Consider the following 24,884-nt stretch of genomic DNA (forward strand, 5'->3'; position numbering starts at 1 on the left):
CTCTTTTATGATACTGTGACTACTATATATTTATATATGAATATATACTTAGATCTAGTAGTTGGTGATCTAACACATTTGTGATCTAATACATTTTTAATCAATTGATTAATAACGATCGTTAGTTTGAATATAAGCTTCTTGACATTAGCTATTATAATGTGTTTTACACAGAATGACTCTCGCTGGCAATAGGGAATAGTGAATAGAGGTGTACTCTTAAAGAACTTGGCTATTATCATTGCTATCCTGCTGAGCAAGGTAAATGCAATTGTGTATAGTTGAACAGTTAATAAGTCATACTTTTTGGAATAATATGAATATTGGGCACTGTCTGTGGTTGGCACCATATGTGATGCAGAATTCAGTTGTTTTCACCTATCACTGTAGGGGGTGATAAGATCATTTTACAGCTGTAAGCAACAAAATGAATAAAAAAAACAATAAAAAATGTTCACACTTGGTTAGCATACATATTGAAATAAAACATCATATTTAAGGTACAAAGTTCCACATCCATAGAGCCTGCTTATTGTGTTTATATTCTGCAAATGTCATATTGTAATGTACAGGAGTAGAAGGAAATAACCTAGTTTATTGAGACCTTTCTAACTTATGGTGCTGGAAAACAGATGTTACATTGAAAAAAATCACATATACACATATACAGTAGTCCATATAACCATACAAGAGTATGGGTAGTGAATATACATTATCTTTTTACACATTCACAATCATAGAAGATGTATAGAGTAGGTATATATGTATATATGGCCATTTACTATCATAACACTCTCGATACTACACATAACAATGTAGTTGGTCACACATTTCTTAATAGATACTTAAATATTAGTAGTATTTTCTTTGTACAAAGTACAAATTGATTCTGATCAACACTCATAAAGATCCCTCTATACCTAGTACATTATTATCCCTAACTCTCCCTTCACCTCACCCTTACTAATTGCTAACTATGATATTTAACAACAATATTTATAATCTCCAGCACTTGAATTGATGAGCCCTGTCAATCATTTGTGACTGGGACTCCTTGAATCTTCTTTAACCACTTTTACCTCTAAGTACCAGACCAATTTCTTTTTTTGTTTTTTCTTAGTTTTTATTTATTTCTATTCAATGAATACCATGACCATAAACCATTGACATATATTTTACATATGGATGTGAATACAATGATGTAACTGTTGTATGTATATGTATTTTTCTCTCCACCAATGATAATAATACAGTTATACTGATGGCTAATTTATAGCTAATGTAATTTGCCAGTTGAAACGCACAACTAATTATTATATATTGTATCACTTATTCGTTTATTTATTCATTTATCTTGTATACAGTCATATTTCGATGTCTAAAAGTCCTCTGAAGAAGCCAATGTAGGCGAAACGCGTCAGGACACGACATCCATTTTTCAACCCTGTATGCACTTATCTCCACTATATTAGGAATCAATGTCTAGCTCTCCACATCCCCCACGGCATATTGCTCAGGGGATTGTAGGAACATGAAGTATGTACTAAATGTGTGATGTAACACTGTATAAGTTTTGTCTACTTTTTTAATACACTATTATACATAAAATACCCTATTTCCTCCTATTCTTTATTCATTTGTTATTGCACGTCCATAGAAGTATGCAGCACCTTAAACATTGGAGGAGGTGAGTTGGTATACCCTACACTAGATTCATCTTTCAGCGATTGCACTTGCAGCAGCAAGGAGAACAAGGAATTAGGAGCATCCCCTGTTCTCTTTAGCCATGCAGCCTGAGATTTACTTTCTTGGTATCCCCAGCACACACTCTGTGTAAGGCTGCACCTCTGAATGGCTGAAGGAGATTTTGAAACCTGTACTGCCATTGGCTGCTAGGGCTTTATAGTCTTTCTGCTCACAGTCCCCGGTGCCTGTTTTAGCGTTAAACAAGGCTGATTTGTAGTTGGAGTAGGATTTAATAAGATTTACTGTCGCTGACTTTGTGTCTTTCCTCTTGTTCACTTGGGCTGATTACCTGTGAATTTCCTCTGGCTTTGTATTCTGTACTTGTCTTAGCTGGATTCCAGGTACTGCAATATCTGTGGGCTCCTGGTCCTCTGTCAGTACTTCGCCAGACAACATCTCTTGCACACAGAAGTCCTTGGGCAATCGTGTGCTGGGACAGTGTAACTAGCCTCTCGAGGCTGAACAAGGCTTGCTAATGGCAAAGAGTACAGCCTTAGATTGGAGAATTGCTGTCTGACGAATACTGTTGCTGGAACAGGGCCTCACAGAAAATTATTTTACTACTATGTGGTTGGAGATCTTCTTTGAATAACTTCTGTTCTCTTTCTTTGTAGATCAGTTATGGAGCTAGAGATAGTTTACTAAGTGACAGAAGGATGTATCCCAATGTTTTCCGGACAGTTCCAAATGTTGAAATGCAATATGTGGCCATAGTGAAGTTACTGGAAAGTTTGAAGTGGAACTGGGTTGGTATCATTTCATCCGATGATGAATATGGACAACGAGAGATCCGACAACTCAGCAAACATTTAACTAATCATGGAATTTGTATTGAATTCAAGATTCTGGTGTCTGTAAAGAATTTTGACTCTATTCCCCAAGAGCTTCAGACCTCAACTACTGAAGTTGTAATTATCTGTGGCACTGTTAGCAGAACTTATTATACATTTTTGTCCAGAACTGTCCCTTATCATGTAAATAAAACATTTATTCTCCCGAATGCTTGGTCACAGAATTTAGAATATTTTTTTTTCAGTAATTGCAGTTTGGTGTTTACATGTCCCAATCTATCCATACCGGGGATGCTGGAATATTTTCATATCAGTAAGTATTCCAGAAACCCAGATGATGCAATAATGGAGGATATTATTATAACTAACTATGCATGCTTTTCAAGAAACACAGTAAAGAACCGTCTTATTCCGGCCACATTTGTAAATCCTATTACAAATTGCAATTTGACTAACCTCAAAATAAAAATGTATTATCCTGATGATAAGTCACCTTACAGAGTGTTTACTGCAGTAAATACACTGGCCCGGGCATTGCATGATATATACAACTATCTAAAGATGAAGGATCCGGAATCTGAAATGAATGTACACAGATTAAAATATAAAGTGAGTGAAATCAATAAATATACATTGGACCTATTGTAACTACCTGAAGCACTTTATTACATTGGTAATTTGACGTAATGTTTCAGAATTACATACATAATTATTATTATTATTATTATTATACAGTATTTATATAGCGCCATCATATTACGCAGCGCTGTACAGAGTCCATATTTGTGTCACTAACTGTCCCTCAAAGGAGCTCACAATCTAATGTCCCTACTATAGTCATATGTCATTAATGTAATCTAGGTCAATTTCGGGGGAGCCAATGAACCTAACTGCATGTTTTTGGGATGTGGGAGGAAACCGGAGTACCCGGAGGAAACCCACGCAGACACGGGGAGAACCTGCAAACTCCATGCAGATAGTGTCCTGGCTGGGATTTCGAACCTAGGACCTAGCGCTGCAAAGGCCAGAGTGCTAACCCCTGAGCCACCATGCTGCCCCTGTAATTGTCACTGAATTCTAATTTTTACTTTTAAAGTAAACTTTAATTTTTAGTGAATGAGATAAAACAAAAAATAATGTAATGTATAATAAAGTAAATTAAAAAAAAAAATGAAAACCCTGACTTTGCTTTACACTGACCTCAGAACGTTTTGTCCTTTTTTTACTAAACTACTTAAAATAACTTTGCAAAGAGAAAAAAATGATCTTGTAACCAAATTTTTTTTATAAACTGCAAAAAAAATGATATTCCTTTGGGTAATCATGTTATGATTAGGTGTAAACAAACAGAATATAACATAAGGAATTTTGAGTCAAAAATGGTTTCTTTAAATTATGTTTCTAACCTTTTAACCACCAATGTATTTAGTTGCTTGCAAGTGCTCCAGGCCAATTTATTTTAGCAAGTTTTGTTATTTCTTATTTGTGACATTTCCTTGCTACTAATTATTCCACGGTCACCTGTTAGTGTATTATAACAAAGGGGGGAAAGCATCTTTTAGAATTTCATCAATGTGTGGAAATTTTGAAACCAGGGCTGTACACAGAGAGCCACATTACATATGGCACACAAGTGTGGTTTTGCTGCAGACACGGCATAGTCGTCTTGGATTTTCCTTCTTGTCTGTTGGTGGAATTGCTGAAGTAAAATGCCTTTCAGTAAGTCTTAGTGGTTGATCACCAGCTGATGGTTTCCCTCGTTTTCTCATGTTTCTCGGAGTGTGGTAGTTTTGAACGATTTCTCGAACGAGTGTGAGATAAAAACTGATGATGTATGGGTTTCACTTACACAGGCAGTGTAAGAATGATAGCAGATGACTTCTGCTACAATAGCAGTACTCACAGTTACACACAGTCAGAGATCAGGATCAAAGATTAGGCCTCAGGAATGCTGTAGGGAGAAGTAGGAGGTAGAAGGGTAGGCAGTGTAGCAAGTTGTTGATTTTTATAACTTATTTGATTGGCCTGAAAAAATGTATCTAGAGAGAATAGTGCTTACAAGGCCACTGCTGTATTGTGTATTTATGACCACTTGTCACTAGGGGGCAGTGTAAGACAATAGCAGAGGACTTCTGCTTTAAGTTTCTATACCGAGAGTAGTCAGCTGACTGTTCGATCCTCACGGAATGATCAAAGCATTCCAAGCATTCACAGCATTCCAAGTAAAGCCGGCTGAGGCTTACACTGCGTTATCTCACACGAGATAACTCGGGTGGGGTCGTCAAACGCTTATTAGGGTTTTTTTTATAAAGCAGTGAAACATTCGGCACACATTTTCTGGTGGAGGATCCAGTTGTATAAATTTTATTTTCAGGCTAAAATTACTCAATATTTTTCTGGAAGCACATCAAACTCTTTCCTAAGACATTTAAGAAATTCCTTTTATCCTTTTTCAATGTTCTTAAATTAGGATTGGGAACTTATTCCAAACACCTGTTCCAAGTTAGTGTGTCATTAGAAAGAAGTTCACCTAAACATACAAGTCAATGGTCGTCATTACTTTGGTGTAGCTAAGCCTTTTATTCTCAGGTCTTTGAGAAAGGAGGACTGCAGCTCAATGAACCAATGTTAAGTGTTTATTGTGATTTTTCAATAAATGCTTTTCCCACCATTTCCTTTAAGTGCTTTATTAATGCATCAATATCCTTCCATAACAAAGCCAGACTGCCTCTCCCCTCCCATAGTGACTTCACAATAAACCTTTCTTTTCCAAAACGACTCCAGACTGCACCCCACCTCTCCAAAGGGACTTGACATTGTCCCTCCTTCCATAATGACTCCACAATGCCCCACTTCCTTATTGTCCCCACACTGCCCTCTAATAATAACTCCAATCTCCTAATATTCCTCCCCTCTATAGTCCCCCATTTCACCAGATCATGGCAGAAGTTTCCTTAACCCACTTGTTTGCTTTTGGTGGTAGATCCATGTATAGAGAGGAAGAAAAAGGTGAAAGGGATAAGGAGAAAAAAAAAGTGATAACATTTTTGTCCTTGATTGGGGGAGAGTTGGCAGACATTCTGTTGCAACTGAGGTATTACCTGCGGAAGTGCAAATGTTCAGTCTGATATGATGGCTGGACTGCAATTTTCACAGCCCAGAACTTCCCATAGGCTGCGTTTGGCCAGAAATGGCCCTACTTCCAGGAAATGTTCTATATTGTTGTTGCTTATTATAAACTTTGTATCATTTCAGGTAACCCGCTATGTTAAAATGTTACACTATAAGGATTCAAATAACAGGGAAATACATTTTAGTGAAAAAGGAGACCTGCCCAGTGTGCTGGACATTGTAAATTGGATAACATACTTTAAAGAAAAAAATGTCACATATTGGAAACATGTTGGACACTTTGATGAGTCTCTTCCCGAAAATCAGCAACTTACATTTAGCCCACATCTGATATCATGGAAACATGATCGGGTGAGTGACAGAGATGAACACCAAATTAAGGCTCACAAATGTAGGATGATAATAAAGGTGAATGGAGCAGAAGAAAATAGATCCTTGTACTGAATAGTTTTTTTAAAAGTAACATACTACTAGTTTGAGTGACACCTACACTAACAATGTCTCCAATTTATTAAACTTGCATACCTAATTCCTTCAGCAAGAGCAGCTTTAGCCCCAGATTAAAAAAAAAATCTTTAACAGTATGTAAGGTATGCAACAGATATTACACAACTTATATTGAACAACTGAATAGGAAAGGTATGGAAGATATGTGAAAATGGTTAAAAAACAATGCATATTGGCTTGAATTCATCTACTACCCAAAACTCTGTGCATCTACTCACCAAACTCAAACTTTTAAATACTTTGTCATGCTATTCCCTTACATGTCTGACTACACATAGCCCATATTCAAAACCTGAAAAATGTAATTTGAAAAATAGACTGTGCAGTTCTTAGAACTTATTAACTTGACCTTGCAAATATATTCATGGCATGACCCTCCTGAACAAAAAGGGAACAACCTTTATCTCTTTAGAGTTTTTTTTCCTTAGATCTTTTTTTTCCCCTTACACAGTTGACAAAATCTAACTGCCCTTTCAATGGACCAATTAGACTCAAAAATATTTTATTAAATCGAATAAATGGTTTACTACTTCTCTGGTACTAATGTACTCCAGCTCCATATTTCACACTTGACGTGTACACTCCAGAAAATGATCCGGGAGCTGTCATCTCCAAAGATCTGGTCACATTCAGTTGCTATCTTCTCTCAGGTTTCTAATATAACCCAAGTTGATAGTATTGAGATTATCAGGAAAAAAGGACTGCTAGCATTCATAATTTCTTGACTAGTAGTGTAGTGACGAGTAGTGCTACCTAATAAGAGGGCCAGCAGATTTTGATGTTCACGGTTCACAAAAACTTGAAGTATCCTTACTCTACCATGCATTTGTTTGGTATACCACATCAGACCAGACCGACCTTGCTTTTGTCTCCATTACCTTTCATATTACCTTCTGCCCTGGTTCTTTCATTCATTCATTGAATATGCTCTTTCATAAATGTTCACAAAGCCCCTTGAACATCTCCAACCCGGTACAAATGTATTACTTGTTTTTTACATTATTACAATGTTTTGATGATTTATTCAGATCTTTCCAGGAAAATGAGCGACACATCTACCAAAAACCTTGAGTAACTATATTAAGACATTTGTTCATCAATTTGTTGCTTTGCAATATTCAAAATATTTGTACCTGAAGAGGCATGTACGACATTTTGCAAAGTTGCCATAATGGCATCAGAATTTGAAACAATATCTACAGCACATACTATATCAACAGCACCAGATTCAATGACACTACCAATTATTGTGAGAGAAATTGTATGTTGAGTTGCAGGCAGAATATTTTATTGTAAATTCAGGGAAAGCAAGGGAGGTATAGAGGATCTGTACAGTGGATCTGTGTTATTCACAGCATGCCAAAAAACCTCAAAATATATCCTCCTCACTCTTTGACACTCTCTCCAGTATTGCTGATCTACCAGACTTCTGGGAGACCTCCCAGTTTACAGGCGTCGCACAGCCTTTCTGCCTGAACCACACCTGGTTGAAGGTTGCAACTTCCCTTTGCCTCAAAGACAGGTGTCCTATTATTGTGAGTTAGGTGCTTCCTAGTTCTTCTCAGTTTCAGGCCTGGAAGCCGAATGGAGTGAAGGCCCACCCATTCCTTCCAGGACACTCCAGGCCTGAATTCCAAATAAAATGCCGCAAATATGCAGTAGCACAGTTACGCATTTCTCTATCCATGACATTTAATATCCACTCCGGGTTAAAATATACATAATGCCAAATGTCCTCCAAGTTTCCCATCAGACTTTTACTTTTTCTACAAACTTTAATTCTGTACAAAGAAGGAAGAATTATTTTTTTTTTTTGTTTTTTTGTTTTTGTATGGGGGGGAGATCGAAAATAACAATCAGTGGTTTACTCAACAAATTTAAGTCAAATGGGGCAGTCTGTATCTACCCGATGAAAAGTTCATATCTATTTTTGCTGCAAGTGGTGGTGGCCTCAAAAACAGGTTACAGTCCAAGATTGGTGACCTGAATGTCAGTTGCTCCAAACTGGGGGCAGATAATGTAGTCCATTTGGGAGTGATATTTCCACTTGCTGCTCTGAAAACTCACTCCGACATGACACTTATGGGTACAAAAGCATCTGGTTGGTATACTCACATAATTCTAGTTAAATGTTCAATCTTTATGCCCAATAACCCATGACAGTGACTTTTCAGTGCTGCAGAAGACATTAAATTAATGAGCCATGAAAGACTTTTAATGCCTCTGCCCATAGACACTTTTGCACATATCTGCCATAGCATGGCTGGGTGATGAAAATTTCCAAAAAGTGAAAACATTGTGGGCTATGTGTTTGTAGAGTGCAGAGACACCTTGGTTGAAAATTATTGCCAGCTTGGTATATTCCAACAAGGCTTAATACAGCCTAGCTCCAGGTAAATGTATCACCTTCACTGTCATTATATCCCCTGCTATGATGAATGAGCTACCCAGTTCACAAAAGGCAAAGCTTGGCTGGAAGGAAGGAATCAGCCTTGTGAAAACATATATATTGGGACTTCTTTCTGCCCGCTACCACTGGTGGCTATGTGCTTCATGAGCTACTGGTAACCTCCCTCCTTCTGCTAGCCATAGTATGGTAAATTCTAGATCCAGACTCAAGAGGTTTACTTTAATTTGAGGACATTAGGAGCTGCTGGTCTTTTCTTTTTCTTACACAGATGAAGACATTTTGATTTTGTTTTTTTAATCCAAACAGAAAAGGTAGTCTTATAATTAGAGTTTTATTTTTGTTTATTTTCTAGACTTCAATTTCCCTGATTTTAGTAGTAAATAAAAAAAGAAAAAATGGGGGAAATTGTTTTCTGTGAGATTAAAAATAAATATTGTAAACTGACCTTAATCTTGTCAATGCAAACTAGCAGTATCTTTTAACTTATTTTTAACATTTATCAAAATGTCAGTATGGAGTAAATTTGAGCTTTAGATTGGGAAATTAAAATATTTGATTACTGGTTTGAATAAGCACCAACCAGATTTTTCCAGCCAGCACCAGTGACTCTTTTTCAGTTTTGCAACTGCAATGTCACCCTTTTACAGGAACTCTTAGTTTAGAGTACAGTTGATTGTGCTTTTGTGTATTGTAAGTACATTCAAGTAGCTAAGAGGGACTACATTCAATTCAGCTTCTTACCCTTTTTTAAGTCCACCAATTTTTTTCTAAGGCTTCCTTTTCCAGTGTCCCCATCATCTCCCTGCCTTAATTTATTAGAAATAAGTCTGTTTGGGTGTTATTTCCTTTAGCAGAATTCACTTGGATCCTGGTAATATGCTTAATACAGACTTGTGTTTTAGTTATATTTTTAGACAATTGGCTGGTCAGCTTTAGAGAGAATACGTTTTTTGACATGTCATTTGCTATTTGTTAGCAAATGTTTTGAATCCTGGACCAGATCATTCACAGGTTTGTTGGATCACTCAGCTTCATTGGTGAAAGTGTTTTCTCTCCAGCCTTGAAGAGCTTTAATAAATCAGGGCCAATGTGTTTAATAAGGCATTTAAATAAAATCAAATAACATTTTTAATATTGTCTTTAAAAACAAATTTTAATAAAATTGCCTAACAGCAAACCAGTCAAATCAATTACAATAGTGGTACATATATACCATATATAGCCACTTGGAGGTGAGCTTTAGTACTGGGATGTCTTTTATAATTATTTGTCTGGTACCTTCCCTTTGGCTCTTTTAGATTTACAATTGAGTTAATGTTTGAAAGAAATATAAATATGAGTGCAACTAATGGGAGTAGTAATCCCACACCAACATCAAAAGTATATAATTGCATTAATCATCCTTTAAACATAAATTAGGAATGGTACCCAATTGATACAGGATAATATAAAAATAGTTGTTGCAATCAAATATGCAGTTGATACTATATATATGCCAGGATCTCCTCAGGCAGGTAGCATGGGATCACCCAAGGCACAGAGTCTAAGTAACACCAGGACTTCACCAAGGCACTCCTCAAGGGGTCATAAGCCAGTAGCCAGGAGGCTACTGGGCTCTTTGCTGCTGGGGGTAACCAGGTCATGACTCTTGGGCTCACCCTACCTGAGGAGGGAGGCTGGAGCGGCCTCGGTGTAGGGACAGGTGGCAGGCGGATGCAGTCAGGTTCCAGGCACAGGTCAGGGCAGGCGGCAGACAGGCAAAGTCAGGTTCCAGGTGCAGGTCAGGTCAGAAATCACAAATAAATCACGAACAGAGTATCAAAGTCACAGCACTAGCCTCCATTACTGCTGAGACTAAATAGCCTCTGCCTCTTTAAGGAGCTACTCCTCCCGTTGCTGTGTCAGTGTGAGCGGAACAGGAAGTGCTGCATGTTCTGTCAGCTAGGGACATAAAGTGAGTGCTGCGTTTGGCAGCTCGGCAGGGTACACAGGCACGGGATGCAGCAGGATGGTTTAGCAGGTACGGCTGTGAGAACCGACAGGTATTGTGACAGTACAATTGAATGCTCAGTAGGTGCACCTGTATATAACCCCTATCCAAGCCTACGACCTGCGCCTGGCCTCATTGTTCACTCTCTCCTTCTGTGACCTCGCATGTATTGTGTTGGGAAGAGACAATTGCTATATCATTAACAATCAATGTATCACTTACAAGGTAAGTGTTTGCTAAAATAACAAAGAAACATGAAATATATTGATATGTAGTTGCAAATTAGATTTTTTTTCAATTCTGTGATATAAACTAAATTATGATGTATATGTTATACTTTAGGTCTCAAAAATGTTTTTTCTGATGAAGCGGATATAGCCGTGAAATGCGTTGAAATTCTATAGTGCTATGAGACTATAACCATGAGATTTTATATGTATATGCTGTATATGTACCACTATTGTAATTCATTTGATTGATTTGCTGTTAGGCCATTTTATTGATATTTTGTTTTTAAAGACAAAAATATAAAATATAAAATATTTATATGCCTTAAAAGTCCCATTACTTGCACACAAAATGTTAGTTATTTTTTTTATTTTATCTATTGTGATTTATTTCTATGAATTGTAATAAGATCCCAATATCCCGCTGCAATGTCAGATGTTCTCCTGGGTACAGAAAAGCTCCTCGGGGAAAAATCCATGTCTGCTGCTATGACTGCGTTCAGTGTTCTGAGGGAGAGGTGTCCAATTCTACAGGTAGGTGTGATCAAATGTTTTTTTTTTTTTTAAACAAGTTTTTTTTTATTGTGATAAAATGGTATAATACCAAATCAGGATATAATAACATCAAACATAAAGTAAGACTGTTTTTTTTAGCAGGAATAAACCCTATTCCACAATACCAACACAATATATTCTCAAACCATTTTTCCTAGCAATAATAAACATTTTAACAACATTTTAACAAATTAACAGTATACTAGAATGCTGGACATGTCAGAAGGTACAAAAACAGCAAGATATCATGTCTTATCATTAGAAAAACACCAGTGCTCATGTAAAGAAACCTCCGGCAGATAGGCTTAATCAGTTATCGCCCCTAAAGCCCTAAGGTGATACCATGTAGAGTCTTGGAAAGCATCTATGATAGCTTCCAACTTATCAGGGGATAAAATAAATTTTAAAAATGTCATCCAAGTATCAAAAAATGTTGTTGTATGTGTTTCCATATGATGCAACGCTTCGGTCTTGTCAATTAACATCAATTTAAAAAGCACTTGTTGTAACTGAGGGAGGCTTAAGCCAATTCTGTATGATACAATTTTTTCTCGCCAGAAAGCAGAGATGGTCAAATTTCCCCAAAACAAGACAACTAGTGGAGGGGTCAGATAAAGCAAAATTTGTATGAAAAAAGACCAATAATGGAGATACCTGACGGACACAGTTTGAAACAGAATTCATACATTGGAATACTAAAGCCCAAAACGCCTTAATAGAAGGGCACAACCAAAGTGCATGTTCAATTGAACCATAGGGTTTTTGACATTTCGGGCAGGCTGCTAAAAATGTATCATTAGACTGCTGACCAAGTTTAAGGTTGTAAGCGTAATAAGCCCTATAAATAATCTTAAACTGCATTTCACTCCACCCCTCACTGACGATAGACTCTCTAACCACCTCCCAACAGCGTTCAATCACCTCAAGAGTATCTTCACAAGGTATATAAAAAAAGCAGCCCATTTTTTAGCATGAGGTACTTTAAGAGCCTGGTCCTCTGACCAAAAAGTAAGAAATCCATAAAGATCAGTTATGGATAACTTGGAGGATGATAAACTAATAATTTTGGCATAAAGAAGGAGGGAACTGTGGAATAGGGCGACCATGCAAAGACAAAGTGCCTTTCAACTGGTGACATTAAAATGAGTGGTATGGGGGCAATGTGTACTTCGCACCTAACAGCAAATGGCAAAATCTCACTTTGACCGTCCAGAATATGGTCCAGAATTATAATGCCTCCAGGTGCCCAGGTACGGAAAGTTGTAAGCCCAGACCCCTGAGGAAAACCAGGACAGGATCCAATAGGCAAACTCGGTGTAACAGAGCTATAAACTGTAGGCTATCAGCATATCCCTAAATAAAAAGAAATTTTTTTTTTGCAATCAGCTTGGGGATACAAGGATAGGAGAATGTAAAAGGCCTACTAAAGACCATCGACCGACTATTGCTTCCTTCAATTAAATATCCGTAAAATAATGTGTATCGTGCCACCAGTCCCTGGCATGCCATAACAAACACACCAGAATATATTTTCTAATGACCAATGTTTTACAACTAACCTTCTATAGTGTCACCCTGTCCATTAGTTCTTAGGGTAGACTAGAAGTTGTCATGCTGATATACATTGTGTTACACAAGCATTCAAGAACAATATTTTCACATCAAGACCAGTCTGCATGTTGGACACCCCCAAGGGCCACTCTCATGGCAATAAACATTAGGGTACTTCCAATTGTCTGTAAGCTGTGGTGCCCCTTGAAGTTCACAAAAATTCAAGGCTGAGTTCAGACTTGGTGGTGAGGTCAGTTGGTGGTGAGGCTGCGGTGTGATTACCCCTACCTTATGCCATGCAACCCTGGCTCAGTGGAGAGGCTCAGTACCACTGCTAGCTGGAGTCAAATCTGCAGACGCTGCGGTGCCAGGAACTGAGCCAGGAAATGCTTTGCCCCCCCCCCTTCTCCATTAAAATGTTATATATCCCCTGGCTATATATATGTTATATATATTGCCCTACTTTTTATGAACCCCAATTCCATTTTAAGAAAAGGGAAATGTAAGTGCAAGCGCAGGACTCTTGTGGATAACTCCTCCTAAAATGTAATCATTACAGCATCAAAAACTATGCCTATCATACCATGCTATCCTGTCACATATAGCTGGCCACTTACCATATGTGAACCCCAATTTCTCTTAAACAGTAGAGGAAGTGAAATATAGAATAAGTGGGTAACTCTTGTGTCTACCCCCCCCCTCCCCCAACTAAAATTTTATCACTCCTACCATACCATGGTGCCCTGTCACATATAAATGTCCCCTTATGTTCTCTGAACTCCAATTTCTCCTGAAAGGGGAGCTGTAGGTATAATATATAGATGGGACTCTTGTGGCTAACTCCCCCTAAAATTTTATTGCTGCAGCAATAGAAAAACTATACCTATCATACCAAGCTATCTTGTCACACGTATCTGGCTACTTACCTTCTGTGAACACTATTTTCTCAGAAACGGGAAGATGTAGGGACCTGACGTTGTAGTGGCAAAACATGTATTCCTTGGTTATCTGTCACATAAATCACATTTCTCAGGAAGTGTCCATTGCAGAAATTTTGGGATAGAAAAGATAGCTCCCCCCTTACTGACAGGACGCATTATATATCATTTCTTCTTTGGTACAGGAATGGTGAGCAGGGGAGCAAAATATAACTTACCTGCACTGTATAATAACTTTCGTTTTGTGTTTTTCAATAATAACATGTTGCATTAATGAAATAAATATGAAATGGTGAATGCAAAAATTAATTTATTATTCTGAGTGAAAGCTTAATCCATTTTCATTTAGGATCAGACATGATTAGTCTATTTTCTATTCACAGTTAATGTTTTATAGTGAAAGTTTATAGACTATAGGACTGAATGTCTTTTTCAGTGAATCTTCTTTATAATCCGATTGTATATATTTCCTCTTCTTCTTCTAAAATAAATGTTCTAACACTATAGTGTTACTTTTTATTGGCCTTTTTTATCCAAGGTTTGAATGTTCCTAGAATAAGTTGCATGCAGTATGGCTAATATTGAATATCAAAGTTTAGTTGTGGATATCTTATCAATGTCTATTCAATATTAAGCCAGCCATAATTACTAATAGTAAAAACATCCAAATTGTTAATAGTTTACTTTTAAATAGCATTTTATGTTTTAAAAGGTCTGCCCTTCTTTTAACATTAAATACAAATAATTTATTGCATTGCAGATAGTGAGCACTGCTTTAGATGTTCCGATGAAAAGTGGCCTGATGAGAGGAAGGCAAGATGTATTCCCAAAACATATGAATTTCTATCCTATGAAAATGATACAATGGCTTCTATTTTTTCATTTGCATCTTTGATATTCTCAGCCATGACTGTATTTGTATTAGGGGAATTTATCAATAACAGAAACTCTCCAATTGTGAGAGCAAATAACCGTAATCTGAGCTTCATCCTCCTGATCTCCATCTTGCTGAGCTTCCTCTGTGTCTTCTTGTTCCTCGGTCGTCCTGTGGATATAACCTGCATGCTCAGACAAATATCATTTGGGATCTTTTTCTGCATCGCTGTCTCTTCTATTCTGGCCAAGACTATCACAGTCTGCATTGCCTTCAAAGCCACCAAACCCGGCAGTTACTGGAGAAAATGGGTCACAATCAAGGTATCTAACTCCTTGGTTCTGACTTGTTCCTCTGTCCAGGTTCTGATCTGTATAATTTGGCTTTTGGTTTCTCCTCCCTACCAAGAGTATGACATGCACTCCTATCCTGGGAAGATCATCATTCAGTGTAATGAAGGGTCTGTTGTTGGGTTCTACTCTGTGTTGGGTTATATGGGGATTCTGGCAGCTGTGAGTTTTGTTCTGGCTTTCATGGTGAGGACATTACCGGACAGTTTTAATGAGGCCAAGTACATCACCTTCAGTATGCTGGTGTTCTGCAGTGTGTGGATTGCCATGATCCCGGCCTATCTGAGCACCAGAGGGAAATACATGGTGGCTGTGGAGGTATTCGCCATACTGGCCTCCAGTGCGGGATTATTAGGGTGTATATTCTTCCCAAAATGTTATATTATCATTTTAAAACCTGAGTTGAATACCAGGAAAAAATCCTTCTGCATAAAATGATTCTCAAAAAAAAAAATCTGAATTATCTGTGGGCAATTTATTTAAGATAACTCCTTTTGAGTAATGTGCATCCTATTATTTGTTACTCATATTACCTGTGTACGGCTGATATTGCCTGCTTAATTCAGACTGTCAAAACAGCCTTAATACAATATATATTAAAGTTAAAATGCATTCAATTGTTGTCTAGTAATTTATTTTAGTTATTTTAATTATTTAAAAGGATAACTGGGATATGATATAGAATTAGGTTAGTATGAGAGAGCGAGAGAGAGAGAGAGAAACATACAATTATAGACAGTAAGATAGTTTAAATGGTGCAATTTAGAGTATCTAGTTGTACTGAAGTATCTAGTTAAATATTTGGATATAATTATACCAATATACCATTTTGTAAAAATCTTACAAACCAGCAGCATCTTTTGAGAGCTATGAATATTCCTTTTTTTCAATAAAGGTTTCTATCTTATAATACAAAGTTCTAAAAACATAACAAGGTATATACATAGAGTTTACTCCCCTCTCTTTCTCACGCTTTTCAGGACAAGACTTTTTTCCTACATCTTAAAGATGAGGGCAGAGAAAACAAAAGCATAGATACAGGTGTGGGAGAGGCTACCTACATCAAACTAGAACAAATATTACTAAGCAGGGGTTGGGTTATCCACATAAAATGCTGTGTAAAAAATTTTTTAAACACCCAGATCTTGCAGGCTCGCGAACAGAAGACATATCCTGCTGTAAATGAAAAAAAAAATGTGCATGCTCAATGTGGCCTTTTTTTTACAATTGCAGGGAAATCTCCTTCTGAGTATGCCAGATCTTGTCTTCAGAAAGGTATTGTTGATAATAAACAGATGATTATTGGATAGCCACACTAGTTCCACATTCTATTGTGGCAAATTTATAGTATTTTTAGGCTTCCTGGGAGAGAAGAAAAACTGAGCAATTATAAACAAACATTTTGCAGTCACCTATAGAACAGTTAGTTAGTTAGGTAGTTTAGTAGTTTTTTAAATCAACAATCAAATATTTTGAAGTGATTGGTAATTGTACATATAAAACTCAACATTTTTATTAATTTAACAATAAATACCTTGTATAACAAACCATCTTTAAAATGTCCGTATACGTTTCACTTCCTCAGACCATCAGTTGAACAAAGGATTAATTTATCATCCTGCAAAGGAGAAATTTTCGTAAGTTTCATAATGTATGCCAAAGCAAAACCCCATATACTTGTAAAATACAGAAGAAACATAAAGGTTACTATCTTTACATATTTTATTCCAAGTCTATATTCCTCTGTTAGATTTACTTAATCCATTTATATCATGTGCATGAACACGCCATCCTGGTCCAAAAGCCTCAAATGCCATATGACGAAATTTGTCCAACTAAAGCATATACTGAGTGGCAGACTGCCAGAATGGTACTGCCACGGGTATATTTATACTAAATAACGTCTAGAGTCAGACGTCAATATGGAGCTACATCTCTATGGACATGTGCCACCTACTGCCTCACACCCTGAAGCATGAGGGGATAATGTCTCCCCAGGAATGCAAAACATATACAGTAATGGCTAAACATGAAAGTGGTGGGGTGCCAAGACGCTTTTCACTATTACACTGGGCATGCACAATAGTGATGATTTTCAACCTGATGAATAAGTTACTCACCTTGAAACTTGGCATTACCAGGTATTGGTTCACATCTTTTAAATTATGCATTACATTTTTAAAAGATATGTATATTCAAATGATAGAATCATTTTTATTATAGGATATTGTACTTTTTCTCTGTTGCTGGGAAAATCACTCAATAAGCCACAAAAAACTTTCCAGAGAAATATTCAACATATTATTATACATTAATATATCCAATTCAAATATAACATTTCCATCTTGGTGAAGGACATAGCTAAGATTTAAATGATTTTAAAGCAGATTTTTTGGATCGAGTGGATGAATTGATATCAATTACAAGGTTGGAAACGTATGCATTCATTTAAACCAGGATATCCAGTGGCTTTTAAATTAAACATCCATCTTCACTCATGTTGTACAAGTCTAGGATCCAAAATACCTCCACATTCTGCTATATTCATCACCTCTAGTGCCCAAAATAAACTTTTCGATTGTATTCATGATTTCTGGCAAAATGCCAGCCCACTGTGGTCATAAAGTTACATGCTCATATATACATTTCTTTAAAAGGCTTTTTGTTTTACCAATGTAGAAGGCTTTGCAAGGACAATACACAAAATTACAAGCATTACAATAAAAAAAAATGTTTTAGTTTAAACACTTTTCCAAGTATAAAGTGTAAGATCTGGGTAACTATCTGCATTGTTCACACTTCTCACAGGCAAATCTGCCCTTTAGCTTATCTCTACATGTATCAACACAATGTGTTCCTGCATCATGACTTTTCACCAGTTTATCTCTTAGAGCATCTTCTAAATGTTATTCATGGATTCTTGTTTACCCCCCATATTCAGAACATTTCCAGGTCCTGTCACTTTCATCTACGCAACATCTACAAAATCCGGCCCTACCTGTCCCCAGAGACCACAAAACTCTTTGTACTCCTTGAAACGCCAATAGGTTTCTTCAGATATGGCAACAAGTCAGGACATTAACTTGCAAATTGGCCAAAGGCTTTCAAACACCTCCACTGATTACAAGCATCCGGGATGCTAACTGTTACCTCCCAACATAGCCGCTACTTTTTCTGCCCACTATAAATCTTTATATACATCGAAAGGGAGTGATTCCTTGAAGAGACAATTTTTTTTTGGATTGATTAACATTGCCCCGCCTATTGGAAGAGGATTTATGTAATGGTAATTCTCCTATTACATCAGAAGAGATTGCATCAGCCATCAAACACTCTGCTAATGCTAAAGCACCCAGACCCGAGGATTTGCCATACGAATTTTACTAAATTCTTGTTGACCAGGTTACTCCTGCATTAACTAAATTGTACAATGACATGTTTGCAATGTCTTCATACTTGCCTTCTGGTTGTTTAGTATATATCAATGTGTTACCAAAAAGCAGAAAGAATTACTAGACCCTGGTTCATATTGATGTTAAGCTTTTATCTAAAATCTTGGCTGAGAGTTTGGCTTCACTTTTACCGAAATTGAACTTAAGTCCTGTTGGACTTGTATTGGGCACTGCTTACAATGTGACAGTTGACAGTTGACAGTTTTGGAATATAATAGGTTGTCTGGCCCCTCCTCCGTGTCGGGTGCTCTATTGACACAGCATTGAGTGGCCCTGGTTACATGCTGTACTTCATAAATTTGGTTTTACTAGTTTGTTTGCACAATTTACGAAAGCAATGTATTCTAATCCATCAGCCTGAATTCAGGTGGCGGGAGTCTTATCATACCATTCTTTTCTAGGTAGAGGATGCCCGCTGTCACCACTCTTATTTAATCTGGCCATAGATCCATTAGCGAGATCTTTCAATGATTTCAATGTGTTTAGAGGGCTCAGTATTCAGGATAGGCAGGTGAGGTTGGCTATGTTACGAATTAAATAATATTATTCCTGAATGACCCACAGAATGATCTGCCTCCGGTGATAAAACATATTCATTTTTTTGGCTCCATTTTCTGGGATTTGCATTAATTATAATAAAAGCGAACTGATGTATTTACAAGCGTCACCGCCTCTGAGGTTAATGACAGTGATTCAGCAGCTGGGGTTAAAATGGTTAAACATGCCTTTACTTATTTGGGAGTTCAAGTCACTCACAGTGTCCCAGACATGTATAAATTAAAATATACCCCACTCATTTTGTCAGAACCTAATAGTTGGAAAAACTTGCTCTTATCCTTTATGGGTGCCCATTAAGGGATTATTAGCTTTGCACGGTTGCTTTACCTTATGCAGACGCTATTGTTTTTGCTCCACCATTCAGATATCCAGAAATGAATATTACACAGTATTTATATAGCGCCATCATATTACGCAGCACTGTACAAAGTCCATAGTTGTGTCACTAACTGTCTCTTAAAGGAGCTCACAATCTAATGTCTCTATCATAGTCATATGGCATTAATGTATTCTAAGGTTAATTTTAGGGCGAACCTAATTAACCTCACTGCATGTTATTTGGGATGTGGGAGGAAACCGAAGTACCCGGAGGAAACCCAGGCAGACACGGGGAGAACCTGCAAACTCCATGCAGATAATGTCCTGGCTGGAAATCAAACCTGGGACCTAGTGCTGCAAAGACCGGAGTGCTAACCCCTAAGCCACTTTTATTACCTTTTTGTGGCGGGGCAAGACCTCTCTGATTGCTAGGTCCAGGTTATCACGGTCCAAACAAAATCTTGGTGTCACGTTTCCTGGATATGCGCAAGTACAATCTAGCATGTTCATCACCTTATGTGAAGGATTGGTGGCACACTACCTCTTTTTACACAGTTGTTAAATTAGAACCCCTTTTAGTTCAGCACTGGTCATTACTGGGATTGCATAACACGCCCTATGCCAATATATCATGTGACATAAGCACCAATTTGTTATTGCGGACACCCTATTAGCCTAGTGAGAAACTAAAAAACTTTACCAATATCCACAGGGTCCAACTGTTAGGACGCCTATACGATCCATGCCTAGTTTTCCTCAGGGCACGCAACATAAGGTGTATAAATTCTGGGAGAGGCGAGGTATTATGTGGTTGGGGGATTTACTGGATGACACAAACCACCTGTTGCCCTTTGATTATTTCCATCATTTTTTATACCATTTACAGGTAAATCTGCTTTTTTACATGGCTAGGCCCTGTACCCATATTGCTTTTACCTTCTCTATTAGTACATATTTTGGGCACTCCTGATTCTAAGCATTCGGTTTCTGTTATTGGATAATTCGCTAGACAATGAAGCTGCATTTCAAGTTTGTGACCAGACACACTGTTCTTATTCAGACACACTGGAATTCGGAAACACCACATTTTCTAGGTATGTGTAGGAGAACAGTGGCAACAAGGGGAAATTACAAAAGTTCCAAAAGACCTTGTGTTTTTCCAGAAAATGGCAGGCAAATAGGATTTTTGAACGATGGACAGCGTACAGAAGGCAGCATAAACAATAGAACATTGAGAAAGGGTGGCGTTACGTGTGAACTCAACCCACTAGCAGCAGTCTCTGCCATCAAAACAGCAGAAGACTGCGTTGCTAGCTGGCATCATGATCTGGATGGCATGTTTTAAGAATGCCACCCATAAAGTTGTGGAGAAGTAGCTCAGTGACATTAGGCAAAAAGATGAAGGACCAGAGACGAAGAGTGGGTCAACAGCAAGCAACAGCAGGAGGAGGAGGCCATGGGCCCTGAGAAGGAGTGGGGACCACATTGGTAACTGGCTTCTAGAGCTGGGTGTAGTCCATCGTCAGATTTTTAACTGTACCAAGCTGTCTTGTTTGGTAAATAGGAATAGGTCAAGAGGTTGAAAGAAAGACAATAGAAGAAAGATTCTGCATCTCCAGCACCAAAAGGTCTTGAGCTTGGGAGCTTCTGGCCTTAACATATGTCGCTATGGAAAACTGTCCTGGCTGCAGGTGAGCACAGGAAGTCATGTTTACCTCTTTGACATCCTCACCATGGGACCAAGGGTCTTTAAAAATGGTCTCCAAGTGGTGCTTGAAGACAAAGGCATCCTAAAGGTCACCCATGACTGTCCTTGGCTAGGAGATATTTTGTTCCACCAGTATGGTGTGTTTGTGAATAATGTTTTTGATACACAGGTGGGTGAAGTGTACTTGTTTTCCATGGAGACTGGTGGTTTTCTTCCTCATCGAACATCTACTATGAAGGAATCTTTGACTCGGTATCTAAATATGCCATCTGCACAAGTACATTTCTTGAATATCAAACAAACATTGATGGAGCAAAATCCTAATATGTGTTCCGATCGTTCATTGTCTGCTACTTTGCTGAAAGTGTTGGCTCTGGATGTATCACACCTCCTAGATTTGTGTCAAGCTTTGTTGGATGGCATGCTCACTGACTTAACATTGTTAGTTGAAAGCTATCCTAATGCTCCTTGCCTAGCAAAAGCAGATGATTTAGCTGTGACTGAGAACTTAACGCTCTGAGCTTCCCAAAGAACTTCAGCAGTTTTGTGTCCGACAGCAAAAGAGAAAGGCTTTAAAATATATGATGTTACCAGCCATGGATTCCTTGTGAGATAAGCAAAAATAAAGCCCGATCTCTGAATTGGTCATTATTAAAAAACAAGTAGGACAGAAATGTTTTCTTTAGCCAAATGGCTTTTTTCGGGTAAATAGCAAGAGGTATCAAAGACTCAAATATCTGTTTACTTTTTAGAGAAGGACAGACATTTTTTCTTCAGCCAAATTTTTTTGGTAAATAGCAAGAGGTACCAGACTGAAAAAAACGGTAAAACCGAAATTTTTTCTTCAGCAAAATGGCTTTTTTTGGTAAACAGCAAGAGTATCAAATGGAAATATCTGTATTTTTTTAAAGTAGGATTTAGAGTAGGACAGAAATTTTTCTGCAGCAAACGGTCTTTAGCAAATGGCTAATTAGGACCAGATAGCATAAAAAACTGCAATATCTCTATATATACAGATATACAAAAGGCTCCTAACCTGTCCCTGTCACAATCCACGTCTCTCCCTGCTTCTATCCTTCACCCAGAACACAAGATGGAGTGACTAGCCCCTCCCTCATTCCCTGTATGTATGCCTCTGCTAAGATCTCACCTGATTGGGCTGCTGGGCCTTGCTCTGCATCCTGGGAGCAAATGATTCCCTCCCAGCCGTGCCATTCCTGCCTCAAATAGTCGCTTTTCCCATCCCCTGCTTTTTCCCTTGTATGTTCTGCAAGAACACGACCTCATGGCGAATCCAAAGGCCGTTCCCGCTTAAATGTACAGAAAGCGAGAAAGGCCCAATTTGCTGCGAGATTGAACTTATTAGAATCCAACTGGGCTACCACCAGAAAGTATATAGGCAGTGAAATGTAGTGTGAAATGCAATTTAGGAATATTCATAGAGCATACTATGCATTTAATTTAAAAGTTAGTACAAGTTCCGCCACTCAAAGATTAGAAGCTTGACCTAAATGTGCTTTTCCCTTGGCGCCACTAGTATATCTGCTATGAGACGGTCCAGTTGTACATTTTTTCTGGCAGTCGATTTTCAAATTTATTAACCGTGTCACTGGTAATACTTAAAAATTGTTGCCCCACTTGGTGCTTTTTCATGGAATGTCCTCTCAAATTAACCGCTACAGATTTATCCAAATTTGTACATCTTTGTTAGCTAAAAGTGTATATTGAAACGCTGGCTTGAACTCCATCCCCCAACGGTAACGCAGCTTACCAATTATTTACAATCTTTAATGTTGATAGATAAAACAGAAGCCACCCAAGATCTTGACACACATCCACAGAAATTTTTTGCTACTTGGATGTCGCACTTGCGACACACGTTACCCCGTCTCACAATGTTATTGAAATCTTTTGCTATACTGTCTGGTATGACCGTTGGGCTTTAGGAGTTTTACTGAATCAGCACTTGTATACAGAAATCCCTGTACTACAGCTTCTAAGGTAAAAATGTTATGTCCATCAATCTGCATTCTCTAGGGGGCCAGGGTATATATGGTTTATTAGAGTTGGTAGGTATACTTTCGATCTGGGACTTTGTTTTGTCCCACTGTTTTGAAATATTGTTTTGCACAGTTCAATGAAAATATATAGCTGGTCAAATAAAATTAAAAAATGAAAGGTCTAAGATGAAGATATTATGAAACCATACACGTACAATATTTATTTTTAAAAAATGGTTTAATTGTGTTTGTGCAACTTTACCAAGATGTCACATATATCTTTAAAATAGGAACGATATACAACAGCAACATGAAAAGATTTTATTTGTCCATGAACATATAAAAATAGTCAAAATAATGTCAAATGTGTTGTTATTCTTGTATTTTTACTTAGGTCTACAATAACAATATAACATATTATGTAGTGATATTCTTTGTGTTTTACACCTGTCTCTGTAGTATTGATTTTGTGTTGTAATACATATGTTGTATTTTATTTACATTTACAAGTTGTATTGCATTTTCATTAATACCGGGAGTTTCCTGAGGAGATGGTTAAGCACAAAGTTCTATATCTCGCCTTAGAGACCTTACACAAACTTGAATCTGATGAAATCATTTGCTGTGTATTTTACAAATAACTGGTAATGAAATTTCACTGACTCTACATTATAATTATGTGTCTGACTGGTATTATCTAAGGGAAGTCTGGATGGGTGAAGGTGATAATTTAAAAGTAAGAAATAGTCTGCCTTATATTGTACTTTAACTATAACCGCAAGAGATGATCTGGAGAACGGAATACCATCGTCCAGCAAAAGTTAAGCTATATAAAAAGTATGAACTCAGATTTGTATTGTGAATAACATAATGATACCAAATAAAAAATATGTAACAAATTGATTTTAGTTTTTATCATGTTAAAGTGTATGTAAAGCCAAAACTTTATATTTTTTAATAAAATATTAATGAAACACTGTTTTTTTTATTACCATTGTACTGTTTGTACAATTGAGAAATATCATCCACACTTTTAGTCTTGAAGCTAAGAAAGCCTTCAAAAGTGAAAGGGAATCTTTACTTAGGCAGTTATGTTTAGGTGACCACTTGTTCTGGGGACTTTTCTTTAAAAATAAAGTTTTATAAAGCGCCCCTTATCCATTCCCACCATTATAAAAATCCCTAAAAATAAAACAAACACTGTGCAAAAACAAATTTGAGTTGTTGTTTTTAAACGAATGCTTACCTTTCCAGGATCCAGCGCTAAGATCTGTAAATTGTCCCTCAATGGATAATCCATCCATCCCTACAATAATAATACAATATGCCAGTTTTTCTAATTTTTTTCTTAGTTTATTTTGACTGTTAACACGTGACCCACACACATGGTACTAGTTTTAAAATGTCAACAAGGTGTCAAAATAGGACTGACAATAGAAGTAGGCCTCATAGGAGACCAGCAGTCGCTGCTGAATCCTTGGCCCAAGCTAAACTTTTTAGGTTTGGATCTAGGGAGGGCACCAGCACAAACACTATGCACACCACCAGTGGTGCAAAAAGAAAGAGATCTAATTATGAATGTTTTTACAAAGTATAAATGATTAGATTCTACCTAGCCAACATTCGCCCCTTGTGGACTGACTGGCATTTTTCTCTTCTTAGACATAGAAGGGAGATGAAGACAGTGAACATGATACATTACCATAGAGCTTTCTTCGCAACATTCATAAACAATTGCCATGAGGTTTACCATCCCCTATTTTTAGATAATTTTTTC

At 37.4% G+C, this 24,884-nt stretch overlaps 1 protein-coding gene and 1 pseudogene across 1 annotated transcript in view; both read left to right on the plus strand.

Annotated features, from left to right (window-relative positions):
- The window catches only part of LOC140327541 (vomeronasal type-2 receptor 26-like), a 49,209-nt gene extending 33,673 nt beyond the window's left edge, over positions 1 to 15,536 (plus strand). Inside the window, exons 3-5 of the mRNA XM_072406931.1 lie at positions 2,361 to 2,654; positions 11,214 to 11,337; positions 14,608 to 15,536. Of these exons, the coding sequence (XP_072263032.1) occupies positions 2,361 to 2,654; positions 11,214 to 11,337; positions 14,608 to 15,509 (1,320 nt within the window). The 3' untranslated portion in view covers positions 15,510 to 15,536. The remainder of the gene's footprint in view (positions 1 to 2,360; positions 2,655 to 11,213; positions 11,338 to 14,607) is intronic.
- Positions 15,537 to 20,797: 5,261 nt separating this feature from the next.
- Positions 20,798 to 21,718, plus strand: LOC140327542 (piRNA biogenesis protein EXD1-like; annotated as a pseudogene).
- The last annotated feature ends 3,166 nt before the right edge of the window (positions 21,719 to 24,884 follow it).

Source organism: Pyxicephalus adspersus, chromosome 3 (assembly GCF_032062135.1).
Source record: "Pyxicephalus adspersus chromosome 3, UCB_Pads_2.0, whole genome shotgun sequence".
In the NCBI taxonomy this organism is placed as follows: domain Eukaryota; kingdom Metazoa; phylum Chordata; class Amphibia; order Anura; family Pyxicephalidae; genus Pyxicephalus; species Pyxicephalus adspersus.